This window comes from Drosophila serrata, unplaced genomic scaffold, assembly GCF_035046125.1.
Source record: "Drosophila serrata isolate PLE 108 unplaced genomic scaffold, ASM3504612v1 contig_165, whole genome shotgun sequence".
NCBI lineage: Eukaryota > Metazoa > Arthropoda > Insecta > Diptera > Drosophilidae > Drosophila > Drosophila serrata.
This window is the reverse complement of record NW_028257063.1, coordinates 869,105-882,173: the sequence shown is the minus strand read 5'-3', so window position 1 is coordinate 882,173 and position 13,069 is coordinate 869,105. Positions and strand designations below refer to the sequence as shown.

Below are 13,069 nucleotides of genomic sequence, written 5' to 3'. Positions count from 1 at the left end.
TGGGTCGTTTGTTTTTTAATTATTCTGTTTATTTACCGTAGTTTTTAAATCTATGCTCACATGTATACATATAAATATTTTACTTTATGTAATAATATTCAAGTATAGTTCTTTCCTTTTACTCGCTTTTCCTTTTTTATTGCTCGCTTTATCGATCTGCCTTATGTTCTTGGTTTTAAACTAAGTCGAAATGATCGGTTTTTTGCTTGTTATTAAAATATATCTCGTATATATTAAAAGTTTTTGTTTTTGAAAAAGTCCACGCAAAAAATTAAAGTACAGCTTTGCATTTGTTTCTATTTGTTTATTCTTTAAGTGTAGATGAGGGATGCGTGTGTGTCGCTTGGAAAGTGAGTGCAGTTTGCAGTGTGTCTGTGTTTGTTTGTTTCTTGGGGGCGTGGCATGTCTGGGGTTGTAGTTAGTTAGTGGCTTATAAACTAACCGAATGTGTTGCAATATTCGCGCCCGGTCCGGCTCTTTATCCTTTTACTTGCACATTTCACACTATATTTATAATTATCTTTATTTATTTGAATGAACCCTCTTTTAATTACTTTACAAAAGTGCGCTTTCTAGTTTTGTTTTTTTGCTTGTGTTGTCAGGGCATTTCTTAATCGTTGCTTTTATACAGAGTGGATGTGTTTTTGTCCATTTTATTTTGTAATTGTTAATAATATATTACAAACTATTTTATGCAGAAATCAAACGAATACACAATTCAAATCAAGTTCAGTGGGGACTTCGGTTCTTGCAAATTGGAAGGTCATGTGAATGAGTGGGGCAGAGGTGGAGTTAACACCACCTTTGTTTCTTTACAGGCTAATCATTTCTATCTGTCAGCTTTGTGTGTGTTCCTAGTGTACTTTTACATGAATTTCTTGTATATCAAATGTCGTTCTCATTATGTTTTTTCCTTTTCTTTTTTGGAATTTTGTTTTGTTTTCTTGCATACATTATAAGTTTCTTATAGTTCCTTTCTTGTTTCATTCTTTTTTGTTGTGTTTTATGTATTTTTTTGTTGTTTTGTTTATTGTTTAATACCAATATCAACCCTCCCGCTTTATTGAACTGGGTGTCTCTGCCAGGCCTTTCACTTTGAGGCGATCGGCGGTCTTAAGAAATGCTGGCAACTGTTCTTGGGACACATTCACCTCACCGGCGTACATGAACTCCAGAATAGCCTGTAGGTGAATGTAGGAGACATCTTTCAGGATGATAATTGGGTGTTTCGATGGGTTTTCCTTAGGATTAATACATTTAATTAGTAAAAGCCTGTTTTTTGTTTTTAAGCAATAAGGGCTTACCTCTAATAGCGCTTTAAAGTAGGGACTACATGCGGAAAGCACCATTTTGTGTGCTTTGCAGGTTTGGCCCTCACAAGCGAGTGTTACCTGTAAAAAATCATTGAGAAATCAGTTAAATCTGTTCAACATTTCCTCCAAAAACAAGCAAATACACACACACATTGAGCGGAGGAGCACCAAAAAATTACAAAGAAAAACGCACAGCACGAACAAGAAGAACAAAGTAAACAGGTAAAAGAAAAGCAGATAGAAATGAAAGAATGTGAGGAGGCCAGGTACACAGGTAAGCTGGTGTTTGACCTCCGGAAAGAGGCGGCCAAGAGCAACAGAATACAATTCAGCTCGTCAGTGAATGGTCAGTTACAGTTGAACGTTTAACATTTACAACTTGTATAATTCACAATTGTATCGTTTTGTATTTATTTATTTTATAAAGTTCATATTGTAGCATATTCTAATGTGATAACTTTTGATTAACAATTATCTAGCTCCGACTGCTTTCCAGTTTGATAGGTTTGACTGTAACATGGTTGGTCTTTTGAAAGGGGCTTTTTTTCCTCCTATCGGAAGGTTCTTTTTCGGATTACATAGTACTTACATCTGTGAAGCTTTTCTCGTCGCGCAAGTGACGGAAAGAGGTCACCATATTCGTTTGAAAATCGTTCCATTTCAGAAAGAACTGTTGATCCGACGACATCATGAAGAAGCTTGTGTTGGTTGTTGGGGGCGTGCTGCGGGATTAATTCCAGGGCAGATAGCTCCTTTTGTTAATTTAGAGGCGTGGCCGAAAGGTTTACCGTTAGATCCACAGTTCGTTTCAATTCAGTCTGGCTTCTGCACTCTGTAAGGGGAAACATAAACAACGTTAATCTTGGTGGAATTAGCAACGCAGACGAAAGAGAGGCTCCAAGGAGTATTGCGAAAGAGCGCAGTCTAACGACGACGACTCACAGCCGAATATATATTTTCAAAATAAAAGCAATGGGCGCATGTGCAGCGGCGGTGTAATGGAAATGGGCTTTTCGTAGCGCATCTGTGTGAGTGTGTTGGAAAATGTCAAAGTGCTGAGCCAGCGCCAGCCAAAAACAACAAAGAACCAGCTACCCGCAAAGGTTAAGCAAAAAGGCAGAAATAATATCAAAGACGGCCAGACTTGAGCTCGCTCAGTCGAATGCCTTTCACTTTTCAAGGCGATTTCTGCATTTTCAGTAATTCGCATTGCTTATTTGAATTTGAGTCTCTCACTCACACGCTCGCGCACAGTGGGTGAGAAATACAGAAAGATCTACATATCTATCTGTTGCAGCAGCTGCTGCAGGGTATTTTTAGCTATTCATTCTGTTGTTTTTACAAGCGCAACTCCAAGATGGCGGCTGCATTGAGGAATCACAACTCATTGGCACTTCACATCCATTAGTTATTTGGGCTCCTGCACCCCCTCCATCCCACTGTGCGGACAACATGTGTTTTCCTCTTGCGGTATAGTATTTGTTGACGCGACACACACATGCGCTACAGTGGCGGCCCGGCTAATATGTGTAGGCGGAGAGAAGAGCATTCCGAGTTCACCAGAGCTTAACTTGTGCAGTTCCTCACTCACAAACACACACACATTCGCGCGAATACTTGGCTAAGCGCTCTCAACTTTCAACTGCCGTTATGATTTCGCAATTACATTACAACAACAACAACGAAGAGCAGACATCGTTGGAAATTTCAACGGAAAGTGTGCGAGTGTGGGCAGGCGGCAACTATCTCGCTTGCACTTGCGCCAGGGGTTATCTGTAGCTTCTACTAGGTGCATTTCGTTCTGAGGCGCGGACGCGACGCGGGGCAATAAGACCGGAGGTGGATAGTTGTCTAATTTCCAAACTATTGATTTTTCCCACATTAAGGAATTGCATCGGGCGAATGTACTTTTCTCCGTTTTGCTTCTTAAATACAACCAGTTTTTTTCGGTAAGTCGCCCAGACAACAACAGAATGTATGAAAGGAGAGACTGAGGCCGTGAGTGAGTGAGCGACCACAACAATTCAAAACGAGTTCGAACGAAAGTTGCAACACTCTTACAATTTGAGCCGCAGTCGCCGCCGCCGCGCTGCCGAAGCCGTTGTTGTTGTTATTGGATTACTCAACCCGTATGTCGGCAAGAACTACACTCGGGGAAATGTGTGTGAGAGCCTAGACAATGGCGGCGGCAACTCTTCGTGGCATGCAGCTGAGACGAAGACAACAACAGCGGCAGCGGTAGAAACGGGAACTAAGGTTTTGTGTACTTGGTGCTCCTGTTTGGCAAACGTTTAATTAGTTCGCATTTGTTTATGCAAATATTATTGTAATATGTTTGTAAAAATAGGTCGCGCTTCGCGTTACTTTTTAGTTCATATACACGCAGCACCAGCAGCAGCACAGCACGCATACAGTCACGTCACTCACACATACAGCCGCCGTTCACATACACTTGTGTCTTTTTTCCACACTTTCCTAATCATTTTACTTTGCTCGGCGTGCACTCTGTACTTTTACCAATGCGTAAATGACACGGTTTCGGCCGCAGGAGCACGCTAATTGCGCTGTGGACACGTTTTCTCTATATCTTTTTGTTTCAGTTTTAATACATACACGCTTTTTTGTCCCGCACTCTCGACTCACCTCTGCTTTCGCTCGCTAACGCTGCTTTCTTTTTTCTCTTTCCGATGAGTTTCTTTTGCGTTTTGTGGCCGTCGCTTTGCAACACAGCCGTGGTTCGCTTACCAGCACTGTCACTTAGTTTCACGACAGGCAACTTTTGTCTATGTACGCACAGTAATGCAAAACTAATTTACGTTATCGAAACTATCGAAAGTTCTTGGATCGAATGTAGGAATCGAATTTATTCATTCGTTGGATTATAAAATGTTGCGAAAGTTGTGCTTCCATAAATTTGTTAATAAAAATGTTCGTACAAAATGTGTGAGACTCCAGAACACGGCCGCTGATGTGAGGCAGAGCTCGAGGCAAAAGGCGTGGCTGCTCGCCAAGGAGCGGTACAAACAGCACGAGCACGTTTATTACAGCTCCGTTCTGGAGATGGGAGCAGATCCGTCTTTCTCGGTTCCTGAGGTTGCTTCTCTGCCGGAGGACTGGATGGACGATTACGAGTTCTACCGCGGTGCCCTGGATGAGGCGGACAATAAGCAGGGCACACCGGATCCCAAAGTTCCCGCCTCAAAAGTACCCTGCAGCGGATGCGGCGCCCACCTGCATTGCTCCAGCGAATCGGTGCCCGGCTACATACCAAGTGAAATCTTCCGGGGAAGGACAAAGGAGGAGCTGAAGACCATCGTCTGCAAGCGTTGCCATTTCCTGCATCACTACAACATTGCCCTGGACGTTGAGGTGGCACCTTCTACCTATGTCGACACAATATCGCGTATTCAGGACAAATTCGCGCTGGCCATCGTGGTGGTTGATCTCCTGGACTTCCCGAGCTCCATCTGGCCGGGCATGCAGCACGTGCTGGGCACAAAACGACCCGTCTTTCTGGTGGGTAACAAGGTGGACCTCCTGCCTCGCGACTCCAACACCTACCTGCAGCACGTGAAGGCATCTCTTCAACGGGAGTTCATAAAGCGCGGCGGTGGTGATGGGATGAACATCAAGAATGTCAGCCTAATCTCCGCCAAAACCGGCTACGGGGTCGAAGAGCTGATCACGCAGCTGCACAAGAACTGGGCCTACAAGGGCGACGTCTATTTACTGGGCTGCACCAATGTGGGCAAGAGCTCGTTGTTCAACATCCTTCTCAACTCGGACTATTGCAGACCAGAGGCGAGTGATCTGGTGCGAAAGGCCACTACTTGCCCATGGCCGGGGACTACTCTCAAGCTGCTGCGGTTTCCCATTCTGCGGCCATCCAATGGTCGTATTTATATGCGTTACAAGAGATTGGTTGCCGAGCGAGGTGAAAGGGCTGCTATAGAGCAGATGCGTCGCCAAGAGGCTAGGAAAACAGGAGCAGCTTCGGCAGCCCAACCAGCTTCACCCGTGGGACGCACCTTCGATCGTCGTGACGATCTCAGCGATGCCTTTGCCATGGCCAGTGGCACGCGACCTATAACGACATTGAACGAACGCCGGGAGGATTACAAGGAGGCGCGGTGGGTCTACGACACCCCCGGGGTGATGAACCCGGATCAACTCACGCCTCTGCTTACCCCCGAGGAGTTGACAAAGCTGCAACCGGCTACGATGATCCGTCCCAGAGCCTTTCGCCTACGTCCCCAAATGAGCCTTCTGCTCGGCGGCTTGGCTCGACTGGATCTACTGGAGATATCCTCAAGCTTCAAAAAGCAGTTTGACTGGCTAAAGGTCTTTGTGTTTTCCTCGGCGCACCTTCCCGTACTGATAGCAGACACCCAGGAGGCGGAAAATGTCTACAAACGCTATCTAGGCAAGCCCCTTCTGGGCGTTCCGATGGCCGGCAAGGAGGATTTGGATACCAGATTGAAACGCTGGCCAGGATTACAGTGCAAGGATTGCGAAATTGTGGTGAAAAACAAAGACGAAAGCGAAGGAAGGTTAAATTGTGATATTACACTTAGTTCAGCGGGCTGGATGGGATTGCTCCTGCCCGGGCACTCGGAGTGTCGCCTAAGGGTGTGGACACCGGATGCGACGGGCATATATAAGCGGGAACCGGCTTTGATACCCCTTGCGGATCGGTTGGTGGGAAAGCACATTAGAAATTCACTGGCGTATAACACCACAAAGCCTTTTGTTTTTAAGAAATAAAAATATTTGAAATTGTAGATTTAATCGGTTTTCTATTTTGAAATTAAGTATAATCATATGATTTATTCAATATAATCCCTTGAATTAAATTGAATGTTTTAGAATTTTAAACAGTAGTTCTGGGAAACTTATCGTATACTTTGAGTGTAACTATCGATACCGCATCGATTGCTGTTCCAGCTCTACCGTGCGCTACACCTTCTGCAGCGAGTTGGCAGTCTGGCCGCAAAGTATCCACAAAGTAATTTTTCTTGGTGAGAATTAACAAAGAATTCCTTGAGTCAATTCTTCCGGCCAACGCAACCATCGAAAATGAAGCTGGCCTGAATCGGTGGCTAGAACCAAGCCCAAACTAGAAGTGAATTAACGCCAAGTCCGCGAAGCTTGTGCAATTTGCAAACAGCGGGCAGTGGAACCGAACTGCGACGCACCGCTGCTGTGTATGCTGTGAGGTGCAAAGAGAGGAGTCGGGTGTTGGGCAGACGGGAGAATGGAGCAAAACTCCAATAGCGCCACCGTGGAGATGTTTGCGGAGGAGGGAAGTACGGCCCGGTTTGTGGGAGGTACGACGACGGAGGCTGAGTTTGGCATTGAGAACTGCTCGGGATCCGCTTCGGGCAGCGACACAGTCAGCGCCAACCATGAGTTCCAGACGATGAAGCCTGGTCCGGGAGTGGTGCACAAGCTGCCGCCGGCGACAAGCAACGGCCGCACACGCTCCGAGTTGCCGCACAGTGAACTGGTCAAGATGCTCTACTATCTGGAGGGGGAGCTACAGGCTCGGGATGTCTGTATAGCTGCCCTAAGGAACGAGCGAGTGAAGCAGCTCATCGCCCAGCTGCGCACCAAGCGGCTCCAGCCAAACGACCCCTACGCGGCCATCTTCCGGGACAAAATCGCTCTGAATGGCAATCTCATTTCCCGGGAATCCTCCACACAGGCGGCTCAGGCGGAGATGGAGGTGCGACAGATTATTGAGCAGCAGATGGAGCAACAGTACCAGATGGTCAGCAAACAGCGGGCAACGCACGTGCGCATGGTAAACATACTGACCGAGTCGCTGGAGAACAACCAGCGCATGCTGCAGGAACTGGAAGAGGAGAAGCGGAAGCACGAACACGATACTGCACAGGGCGATGATATTACCTATGGACTGGAGATGGAGCGCTCCAAGCTGAAGCAGGACCTCGAGGAGGAGCGGGCCCAGGTGGCCAAGATGGAGAAGGATCTGAAGAAGCTGCAGGAAACGCTGGAGTACGAGCGCAACAGGCAAAAGCAAATCGTGCTACTGCTGATTGCTGAGCGCAAGAAGATCTTGATGAAGTACATTGAAGAAGGTGGGATTCATAGGATGCACCGCCTTTGGCGTTTCCTTTAATAACAATCTCACTCACTGATAGGTAAACGGTCTGAGGACTTGGCTCAAATCCTGGCGGAGGAGAAGCAACGCTCGGACACAATAGCCGAGGGCCTGGAGGAGGAGAGTAAAAAGTCGCTGCGCATGGAGGAGGAGCTTGAGAAGCAGACCCAGTCCATGGAGTTGGAACGCAAAACGTTATTGGCAAAGCTGGCCAAAGAGGAGATGCGGTTGGTTGATCTTAAAGCTCTAAATCTTTTTATTGAACTATAATTTGTATAATCTATAATTGTTTGCCTTAAAGCGTTAAGGAGCTGGAGCAGGAGCTAAATGTGCTACGCGGCGAGCACGAGGCCCTTAAGAAGCAGCAGCCCCTGGGGGGCAGCGGCTCGTCCGTGGCCGCTGCCACCGCCAAGGCGCGACAATTCAGCGGTGAGTGAGCTAGACAAGGCCCTTCCCACCCCGGAAACTGGCTGTTGTACCTACTACATACTATATATATGGTTGCCCTCCTTTTAATTTTCTATATACAAACTTGAACTCTATATACTTACTTACTTTTACTTTTTTTTACGAACTCCTCTTGAAGCCGAAATCTTTTGTTAGAAAAAATGTTACGCAATTGCAAGGTGATTTGTTTTTTGTTTTGTGATGTTCCTCCTCGTGCACACCACTGTTGCACCAACAAACAGTCCAAAGATCACGCATCCGCAAATCCATCCCGCACGCAAGCACATCCCCCATTGCAGCACTCTGAGTTAAAGCCAGAACGTAGCCAGATCTCACGACCATGCAGAAACATTTCCTCACTAAGCTTGGCCCTCGCAAACACATTTATGTACTGATCTATTATGAATTATTTTGTGGTTTATGCCAGGGCCAAAGCTGGCCTTCGGAGATCCGATGATCAAGTGTAGTTCGTGCCTCCCATCGTCGCTGAATACTAAACCCAACCCTCAACGTTTTACAGACGATGCCTGTGCCACACCACCCATGGTGAACATCGCCAAGATCGTGCAACCAACCGCTACGGTGAGCAGTATGCCGGTTTCGGGACCGCAGACTGGTATCGCTCGATCCATAGCGCCGGGCCAGAACATCCGAAGTGCTGGGATCGCCACAGCGCCCACGGGCACGGCCACAGCAGCCGTAGCACAACTAGCGTCGGCGGCCGTCCTTAATCACACCACCACCACCAACAATACCACAGCCAATAGCACAGGCAGCGGAAGCAGCAACGTTGGAGTACCCACAACCATAGCGGCCGAAACGGCTGCTAGCGTCCCCGTTCCCGTGGTGGCTCCGCCCTCTCCTTCGCCGGCCAAGATGCAGCCTACGGCTACCATTCAACGTGCCCCTGGCGGCAAGTATGCCGCTTTGGCAGCGGCAGCTGCTCTTGACCAGACGGCCACACCACCGCATCCCCATCCCGTGCCCATTGCAGTGCCGCCAGTCACGGTGCCACCGGCGGGAGCACGCGGCGCTCCGCCACCTATACCGACCAAGCCGATCGTTCCGCCAAAACGGGAGCCATCGCTCTCCCGGCTGGGCTCCATTACGGGCAGCAGCAGTGCCATAGCAGCGGCTGCCACTGCAGCTGTAGCGGCCACCGCCACTACCACGGCCACGGCGTCGACAAGCGTGGCCGCTGCTGCTGGTGCGGCAGCGACCTCGAAGCATAATTAGAAGACAGGCACTCACTCCACTCAGATCCGCATATTTAATCGATATATTGGCGTAACGTAAGTGAAATACTCAAACGGCGTAGTCAGTCGTCGTCATCCCTCAATGACCGCGCGCTAGGCAACAGGGTCTTCCATCTCGAACTGCCACAGACAGACAGCTTCCAATCCTCCGAAGAAATTCTGCTCCCTAATAATGTTGTTTAAGCAAAAAGTGTACTACTTAAACCTACTTAAAAGTCATGCTAGTCTATTAACGATCACTGAAAGAATACTGATTGAAACTACCATTATTAAATTTCAAATTCCTAATTCTTAAAGTTTATTATAAAATTTCACTTCTAAAAAATGTAGAATCTCCTTAGATTTTCACTGTGAAACATTTCGTGGTAAATAATATTAAAACACATTTATTAAGGTGAAATTTAAGTGTAAGTTTATAAAAGTGCATAGTTTCTTCACCTCCTGTTTCACTGAGCTCCTTCCCAACTCCTGTGCAATGTCAGTTCGGGATTGGAATAAATGTAATGTCTATAAATGTTTCATTATTCTCCTCTGTTGCCTAGTGTGTTCGATATAATGATAATAATTTGGCATGTCAAGTGAGTAGGATCAAAGTTTGTTAGGCATTAATTAGAATGATGACCGACCCCCAGCGGCTACTTATCTAAGTCTAGTTTAGTTATTATTTTGTTTTTTTACCAAGCAAATGATGATAAATTTTATATATATACACACATAATGCCGTTGGCGGTCCGAGAAACTGGATGGCCAAAGTGGTTGAGTGTAGTGGCCAAGCCAAGCCAAGAGACATGCGAGTTTAATTGTAATTCCGTACGTTTGTAGTGACCGAACATTTGTACAAGGCCGTGCGATTCTCATAACGATAAAAACCAGAAACCAGAATAATATATATAGTAACTATATACGATACCCACAGATATATATGTATGTATAACCCCTGTGCTCTGTGCGTTGTTTAAAATAGTTCTTAGGCGTGTAAACTTCCTCCTCTGTGCAGCTAAAGTACTTGGCAGTGATTGATTTTAATCTTGTTTTAAGTTATATATGATTTGCCAGCCCAGCCCAGCTCCAGCCTAGCCTAGCAGATTCCAGAGAAAGGTATCCTATAGACACACCGTTTACACTCGTATATAGATTAGAATGCTGTGGAGAGCTGCTTTTTGTGAACTTCTCTCCAGCTTGGATTTCCTTTAAGTCGGCAGGTGGCATACAGCAGCAGCCAGTCACGTAGCGTTGTTGTTGGTACATTAAAATAGCAAAGAGGCACAAGATAAGCATATAAACTGCAAGTTAGCAATGCAAACAATCTATAACAAATTACACACAATGTATTGGAAAAGTGAAAGATACAAGAATAAATTACACCAAACAAAAAATAAATGCAAAACCTATTTCATTGTGTTCTCAAATATCAGTGCTCTGGCCAGATTGCGGGCGCAGGCTAAGCGCATGAAGGTCATGATGTCAGCAATGTTTTCCGCCCGATAATCCTTAAACAATGCAGCTGAGTGGTCCTGAAAAAAGTTACAATATATTGTCAACTGTATGGTTTAAAAAACATCATTGATCTTACATTTCCATGCTTATCCCTGTCCTGCTCTATGATCGGCACCAGCGCCGTTTCAATGTGATGCAGAATGGTTACCGTTTCCTTAGCAAAGATTTTGGGATCCCTGGACTCTAGCAGCGGCAAGGCATCCATGATCAACGAGGGCCAGAAGCTGCGTTAAAAGATATGGTTAGTTTTTACAGGCAAAAATCTTAATTATACTCACTAATTTGGGGTTATTTTTGATTCTAATAGATTGACCAGAAGCTCACAGGCAACCAGAAAGTCGCGGTTGTGATAGAATTGGTAGAATTCATGGTACTTGGTGAGGAAAACCAGTCGTGGTGACGCAAACATACGACCTCCAATGTAGTCCAGGGTGTCTGCACACAGTACCTTGCCAGTCTCCGAGCAATGCTTCAGTATATGGTCAGCGACGGCGGTGACTAGTCGCACATCCTTGGAGCGAATGGCCCATTCCAGGGCGTTGCTGTAGCGCTCATTATCGTAAGATCGCTTTGCCAGCACCTTGCATATCTCCTCTTCAACGCATACGAGTCCCCGTTGCCTGGCCAGACTAATGAGCTTGGTGGCCTGCCGTTCGCTGCGTATAGGGATGCGTGGCAGGAGCAGCTCTATGGTTGCCTTGCCCTCTTGCTTGCAGCAGTCCAAGTAATCGATTCCCAGGTGCCAGAGATTATGCGAGCCCATGAGGTAGCTTCCGTATTCGTAGATCACGGAGTGACGCAAAGCGGGTAGGTCGCTGGAAGTGAAAATAAAATAATTATCAAATTGAATAATAAATAAGTTAATCAAAGCATAACCCACATGTTGTGCTGATCAAAGTAGCTCTTTAGTTGGCCGGAATGATACATAAGATCTATGAGATGCGTAGAGAACCAGTGCGTGTCGTTCAGCTTCTGAGCCTCGAATATAAACAACTTGATATCGTGCCCCATTAGCTGGGTGACCATACGGCTCATATTATTCAGCTCCTTATCCGGGCACAGCAGAGCCCAACGGTCCAGCCAATTGGAGGCGGCTATTCGCAGCTCGTAGGGTTTGCAGGTGGGTTTTGTGAACAGAAGATATCCGGGAAGATATTCGTACCAATCCTGTGACTTCATGATCCAGGCATCCCACTCCTTATTGTCGCCCGCTACCAGCAATAGGATCTGTTCCAGTTCTGGCTCTGTGGCGAACACATTGGCCTTGATCTTGCGCTGCGTGTCCACATGCCAATACTCCCATTGCGAATGGAACTTCTGCAGGGCGTAACCCTCTTGGTAAACCGGCATGGACTTAAGGATCAAATCAGCCGCCTTATATGGGGGCTGTCCAGCCTTGCGGGTCTGCGAGAGCATGGCCCGTACAAAGTCTACCTGGCCCAACAGGATCAAAGACCTCAGGGTGTTCCAATAGTCATCCGTTTCGCTGGCCTCTTCTTCCATCAGAACCAGATCCGTGGCGCGATCCTCGGTTTGTGGGGAATGAAAACGAACCCACTCGAGCAGTTGGCGTACAACCATTTGGTTGTTCTGGAGGTACAGAATCTCAAACAGATGCCACAGGCATTCCGACGCATAGAACACTATGATGGCATCGGTGAAGCGTTGCAGCCGTGGTTCATCAGTCTGCACCTCTGGCGATATCTTGGCCAGATGAAGCTTCTCCAGACAGGCGCGAACAATGCTGCGGTACGCCCGAGAAATATTCAGATATTTCTCACGCGAGGCATCCAATCCAAGCAGCTGCAGCGTGCCAAAGGTGGCGTTCGCCTCGGCAAGGACACTGCGCAGTACTGGCTCGTCAAACAGCGTTGACTCCTGGGACATGTAGATGAGGACGGGCGCCTCGCCAGCTGTCTCGGTGGGCTCATCCCGCGAGTTGTGTTTGACATGCCGGTAGGCGCTTAAGGCAATCTTGTTTCCCGGCACGAAGACGCCAGTCAGCGTGTTGTTACCAAGCGTGGACAAGGGGTCGCCGAGCTCCTAAAAATAATGCATTAAAAGCTGGTTTATTCTGTTAATCTTTTGCCGGGGGGAAATCAAAACTCACAAAAACGGGCACGTTGCTGTCGCTCATTCTGGCCCCGCGTCAAAATGTTGATAGATTAAATCCCCAAGAACGTGCGTGGTGTTTGTTATGGCTACTAGATGGCCACCGGGATGTAGAGGTTGTGCAGGAATGAACAAATTACTTTTCTAAATTCAGAAAGTCCAACACGTTGTTGTTGTTGCCGCCGGGATGCTTTCGGCTAGCGGGAAGAAAGAAGAAGAGCATATAAGTGTGACCAGTTTCAGAAAGCAAATTCCGAAAATAAACAATTAGATTATGTCGCGTATTTGGCTAATTTTCTTACTTTTTTATGAAAATACAG

At 46.8% G+C, this 13,069-nt stretch overlaps 4 protein-coding genes across 11 annotated transcripts; 2 read left to right on the top strand and 2 right to left on the bottom strand.

Annotated features, from left to right (window-relative positions):
• Positions 1-7: 7 nt before the first annotated feature.
• Positions 8-4,165, bottom strand: lolal (longitudinals lacking protein-like). Of its 7 annotated transcripts, none has more exons than XM_020942689.2 (4): positions 3,957-4,165; positions 1,903-2,145; positions 1,305-1,391; positions 8-1,241 (listed from the first exon to the last, which is right to left on the bottom strand). In XM_020942689.2, the coding sequence occupies exons 2-4, from the start codon at positions 2,002-2,004 to the stop codon at positions 1,047-1,049; spliced, it is 384 nt and encodes a 127-aa protein (XP_020798348.1). In that variant the 5' UTR covers positions 2,005-2,145; positions 3,957-4,165; the 3' UTR covers positions 8-1,046. The 7 variants fall into 7 exon arrangements, with proteins under 7 accessions (XP_020798348.1, XP_020798349.1, XP_086683007.1 ...); XM_020942690.2 differs by having other exon boundaries at positions 3,927-4,047; XM_086826881.1 differs by having other exon boundaries at positions 3,678-3,985.
• On the top strand, positions 2,982-10,520 carry Naus (cortactin binding protein N-terminal like nausicaa). 2 transcript variants are annotated; one of them, XM_086826878.1, is made up of 6 exons: positions 3,067-3,262; positions 6,258-7,414; positions 7,478-7,664; positions 7,739-7,866; positions 8,024-8,063; positions 8,405-10,520. In XM_086826878.1, exons 2-5 carry the CDS (start codon positions 6,568-6,570, stop codon positions 8,038-8,040), a joined length of 1,179 nt encoding a protein of 392 aa, XP_086683004.1. In that variant the 5' UTR covers positions 3,067-3,262; positions 6,258-6,567; the 3' UTR covers positions 8,041-8,063; positions 8,405-10,520. The 2 variants fall into 2 exon arrangements, with proteins under 2 accessions (XP_020798290.2, XP_086683004.1); XM_020942631.2 differs by lacking the exon at positions 8,024-8,063 and having other exon boundaries at positions 2,982-3,262.
• LOC110176358 (nitric oxide-associated protein 1) lies at positions 4,139-6,094 on the top strand. Its single transcript, XM_020942686.2, has one exon. It carries the CDS (start codon positions 4,200-4,202, stop codon positions 6,075-6,077), a length of 1,878 nt encoding a protein of 625 aa, XP_020798345.2. The 5' UTR covers positions 4,139-4,199; the 3' UTR covers positions 6,078-6,094.
• Nup75 (nuclear pore complex protein Nup75) lies at positions 10,449-13,014 on the bottom strand. Its single transcript, XM_020942630.2, has 5 exons — positions 12,748-13,014; positions 11,518-12,680; positions 10,916-11,452; positions 10,714-10,861; positions 10,449-10,654 (listed from the first exon to the last, which is right to left on the bottom strand). Exons 1-5 carry the CDS (start codon positions 12,772-12,774, stop codon positions 10,529-10,531), a joined length of 2,001 nt encoding a protein of 666 aa, XP_020798289.2. The 5' UTR covers positions 12,775-13,014; the 3' UTR covers positions 10,449-10,528.
• Positions 13,015-13,069: the final 55 nt, after the last annotated feature.

Coding starts and splice junctions, on each gene's coding strand:
- lolal (XM_020942689.2), bottom strand. CDS start 2,004: ATGATGTCGTCGGATCAACAGTTCTTTCTGAAATGGAACGATTTTCAA. Junction 1,392..1,902: donor ACGAGAAAAGCTTCACAGAT/GTAAGTACTATG, acceptor GATTTTTTACAG/GTAACACTCGCTTGTGAGGG. Junction 1,242..1,304: donor ACTTTAAAGCGCTATTAGAG/GTAAGCCCTTAT, acceptor ATTAATCCTAAG/GAAAACCCATCGAAACACCC.
- LOC110176358 (XM_020942686.2), top strand. CDS start 4,200: ATGTTGCGAAAGTTGTGCTTCCATAAATTTGTTAATAAAAATGTTCGT.
- Naus (XM_020942631.2), top strand. CDS start 6,568: ATGGAGCAAAACTCCAATAGCGCCACCGTGGAGATGTTTGCGGAGGAG. Junction 7,665..7,738: donor CTGGCCAAAGAGGAGATGCG/GTTGGTTGATCT, acceptor TTTGCCTTAAAG/CGTTAAGGAGCTGGAGCAGG. Junction 7,867..8,404: donor CAAGGCGCGACAATTCAGCG/GTGAGTGAGCTA, acceptor AACGTTTTACAG/ACGATGCCTGTGCCACACCA.
- Nup75 (XM_020942630.2), bottom strand. CDS start 12,774: ATGAGCGACAGCAACGTGCCCGTTTTT. Junction 10,862..10,915: donor TCAAAAATAACCCCAAATTA/GTGAGTATAATT, acceptor CTTTTAACGCAG/CTTCTGGCCCTCGTTGATCA. Junction 10,655..10,713: donor ACAGGGATAAGCATGGAAAT/GTAAGATCAATG, acceptor AACTTTTTTCAG/GACCACTCAGCTGCATTGTT.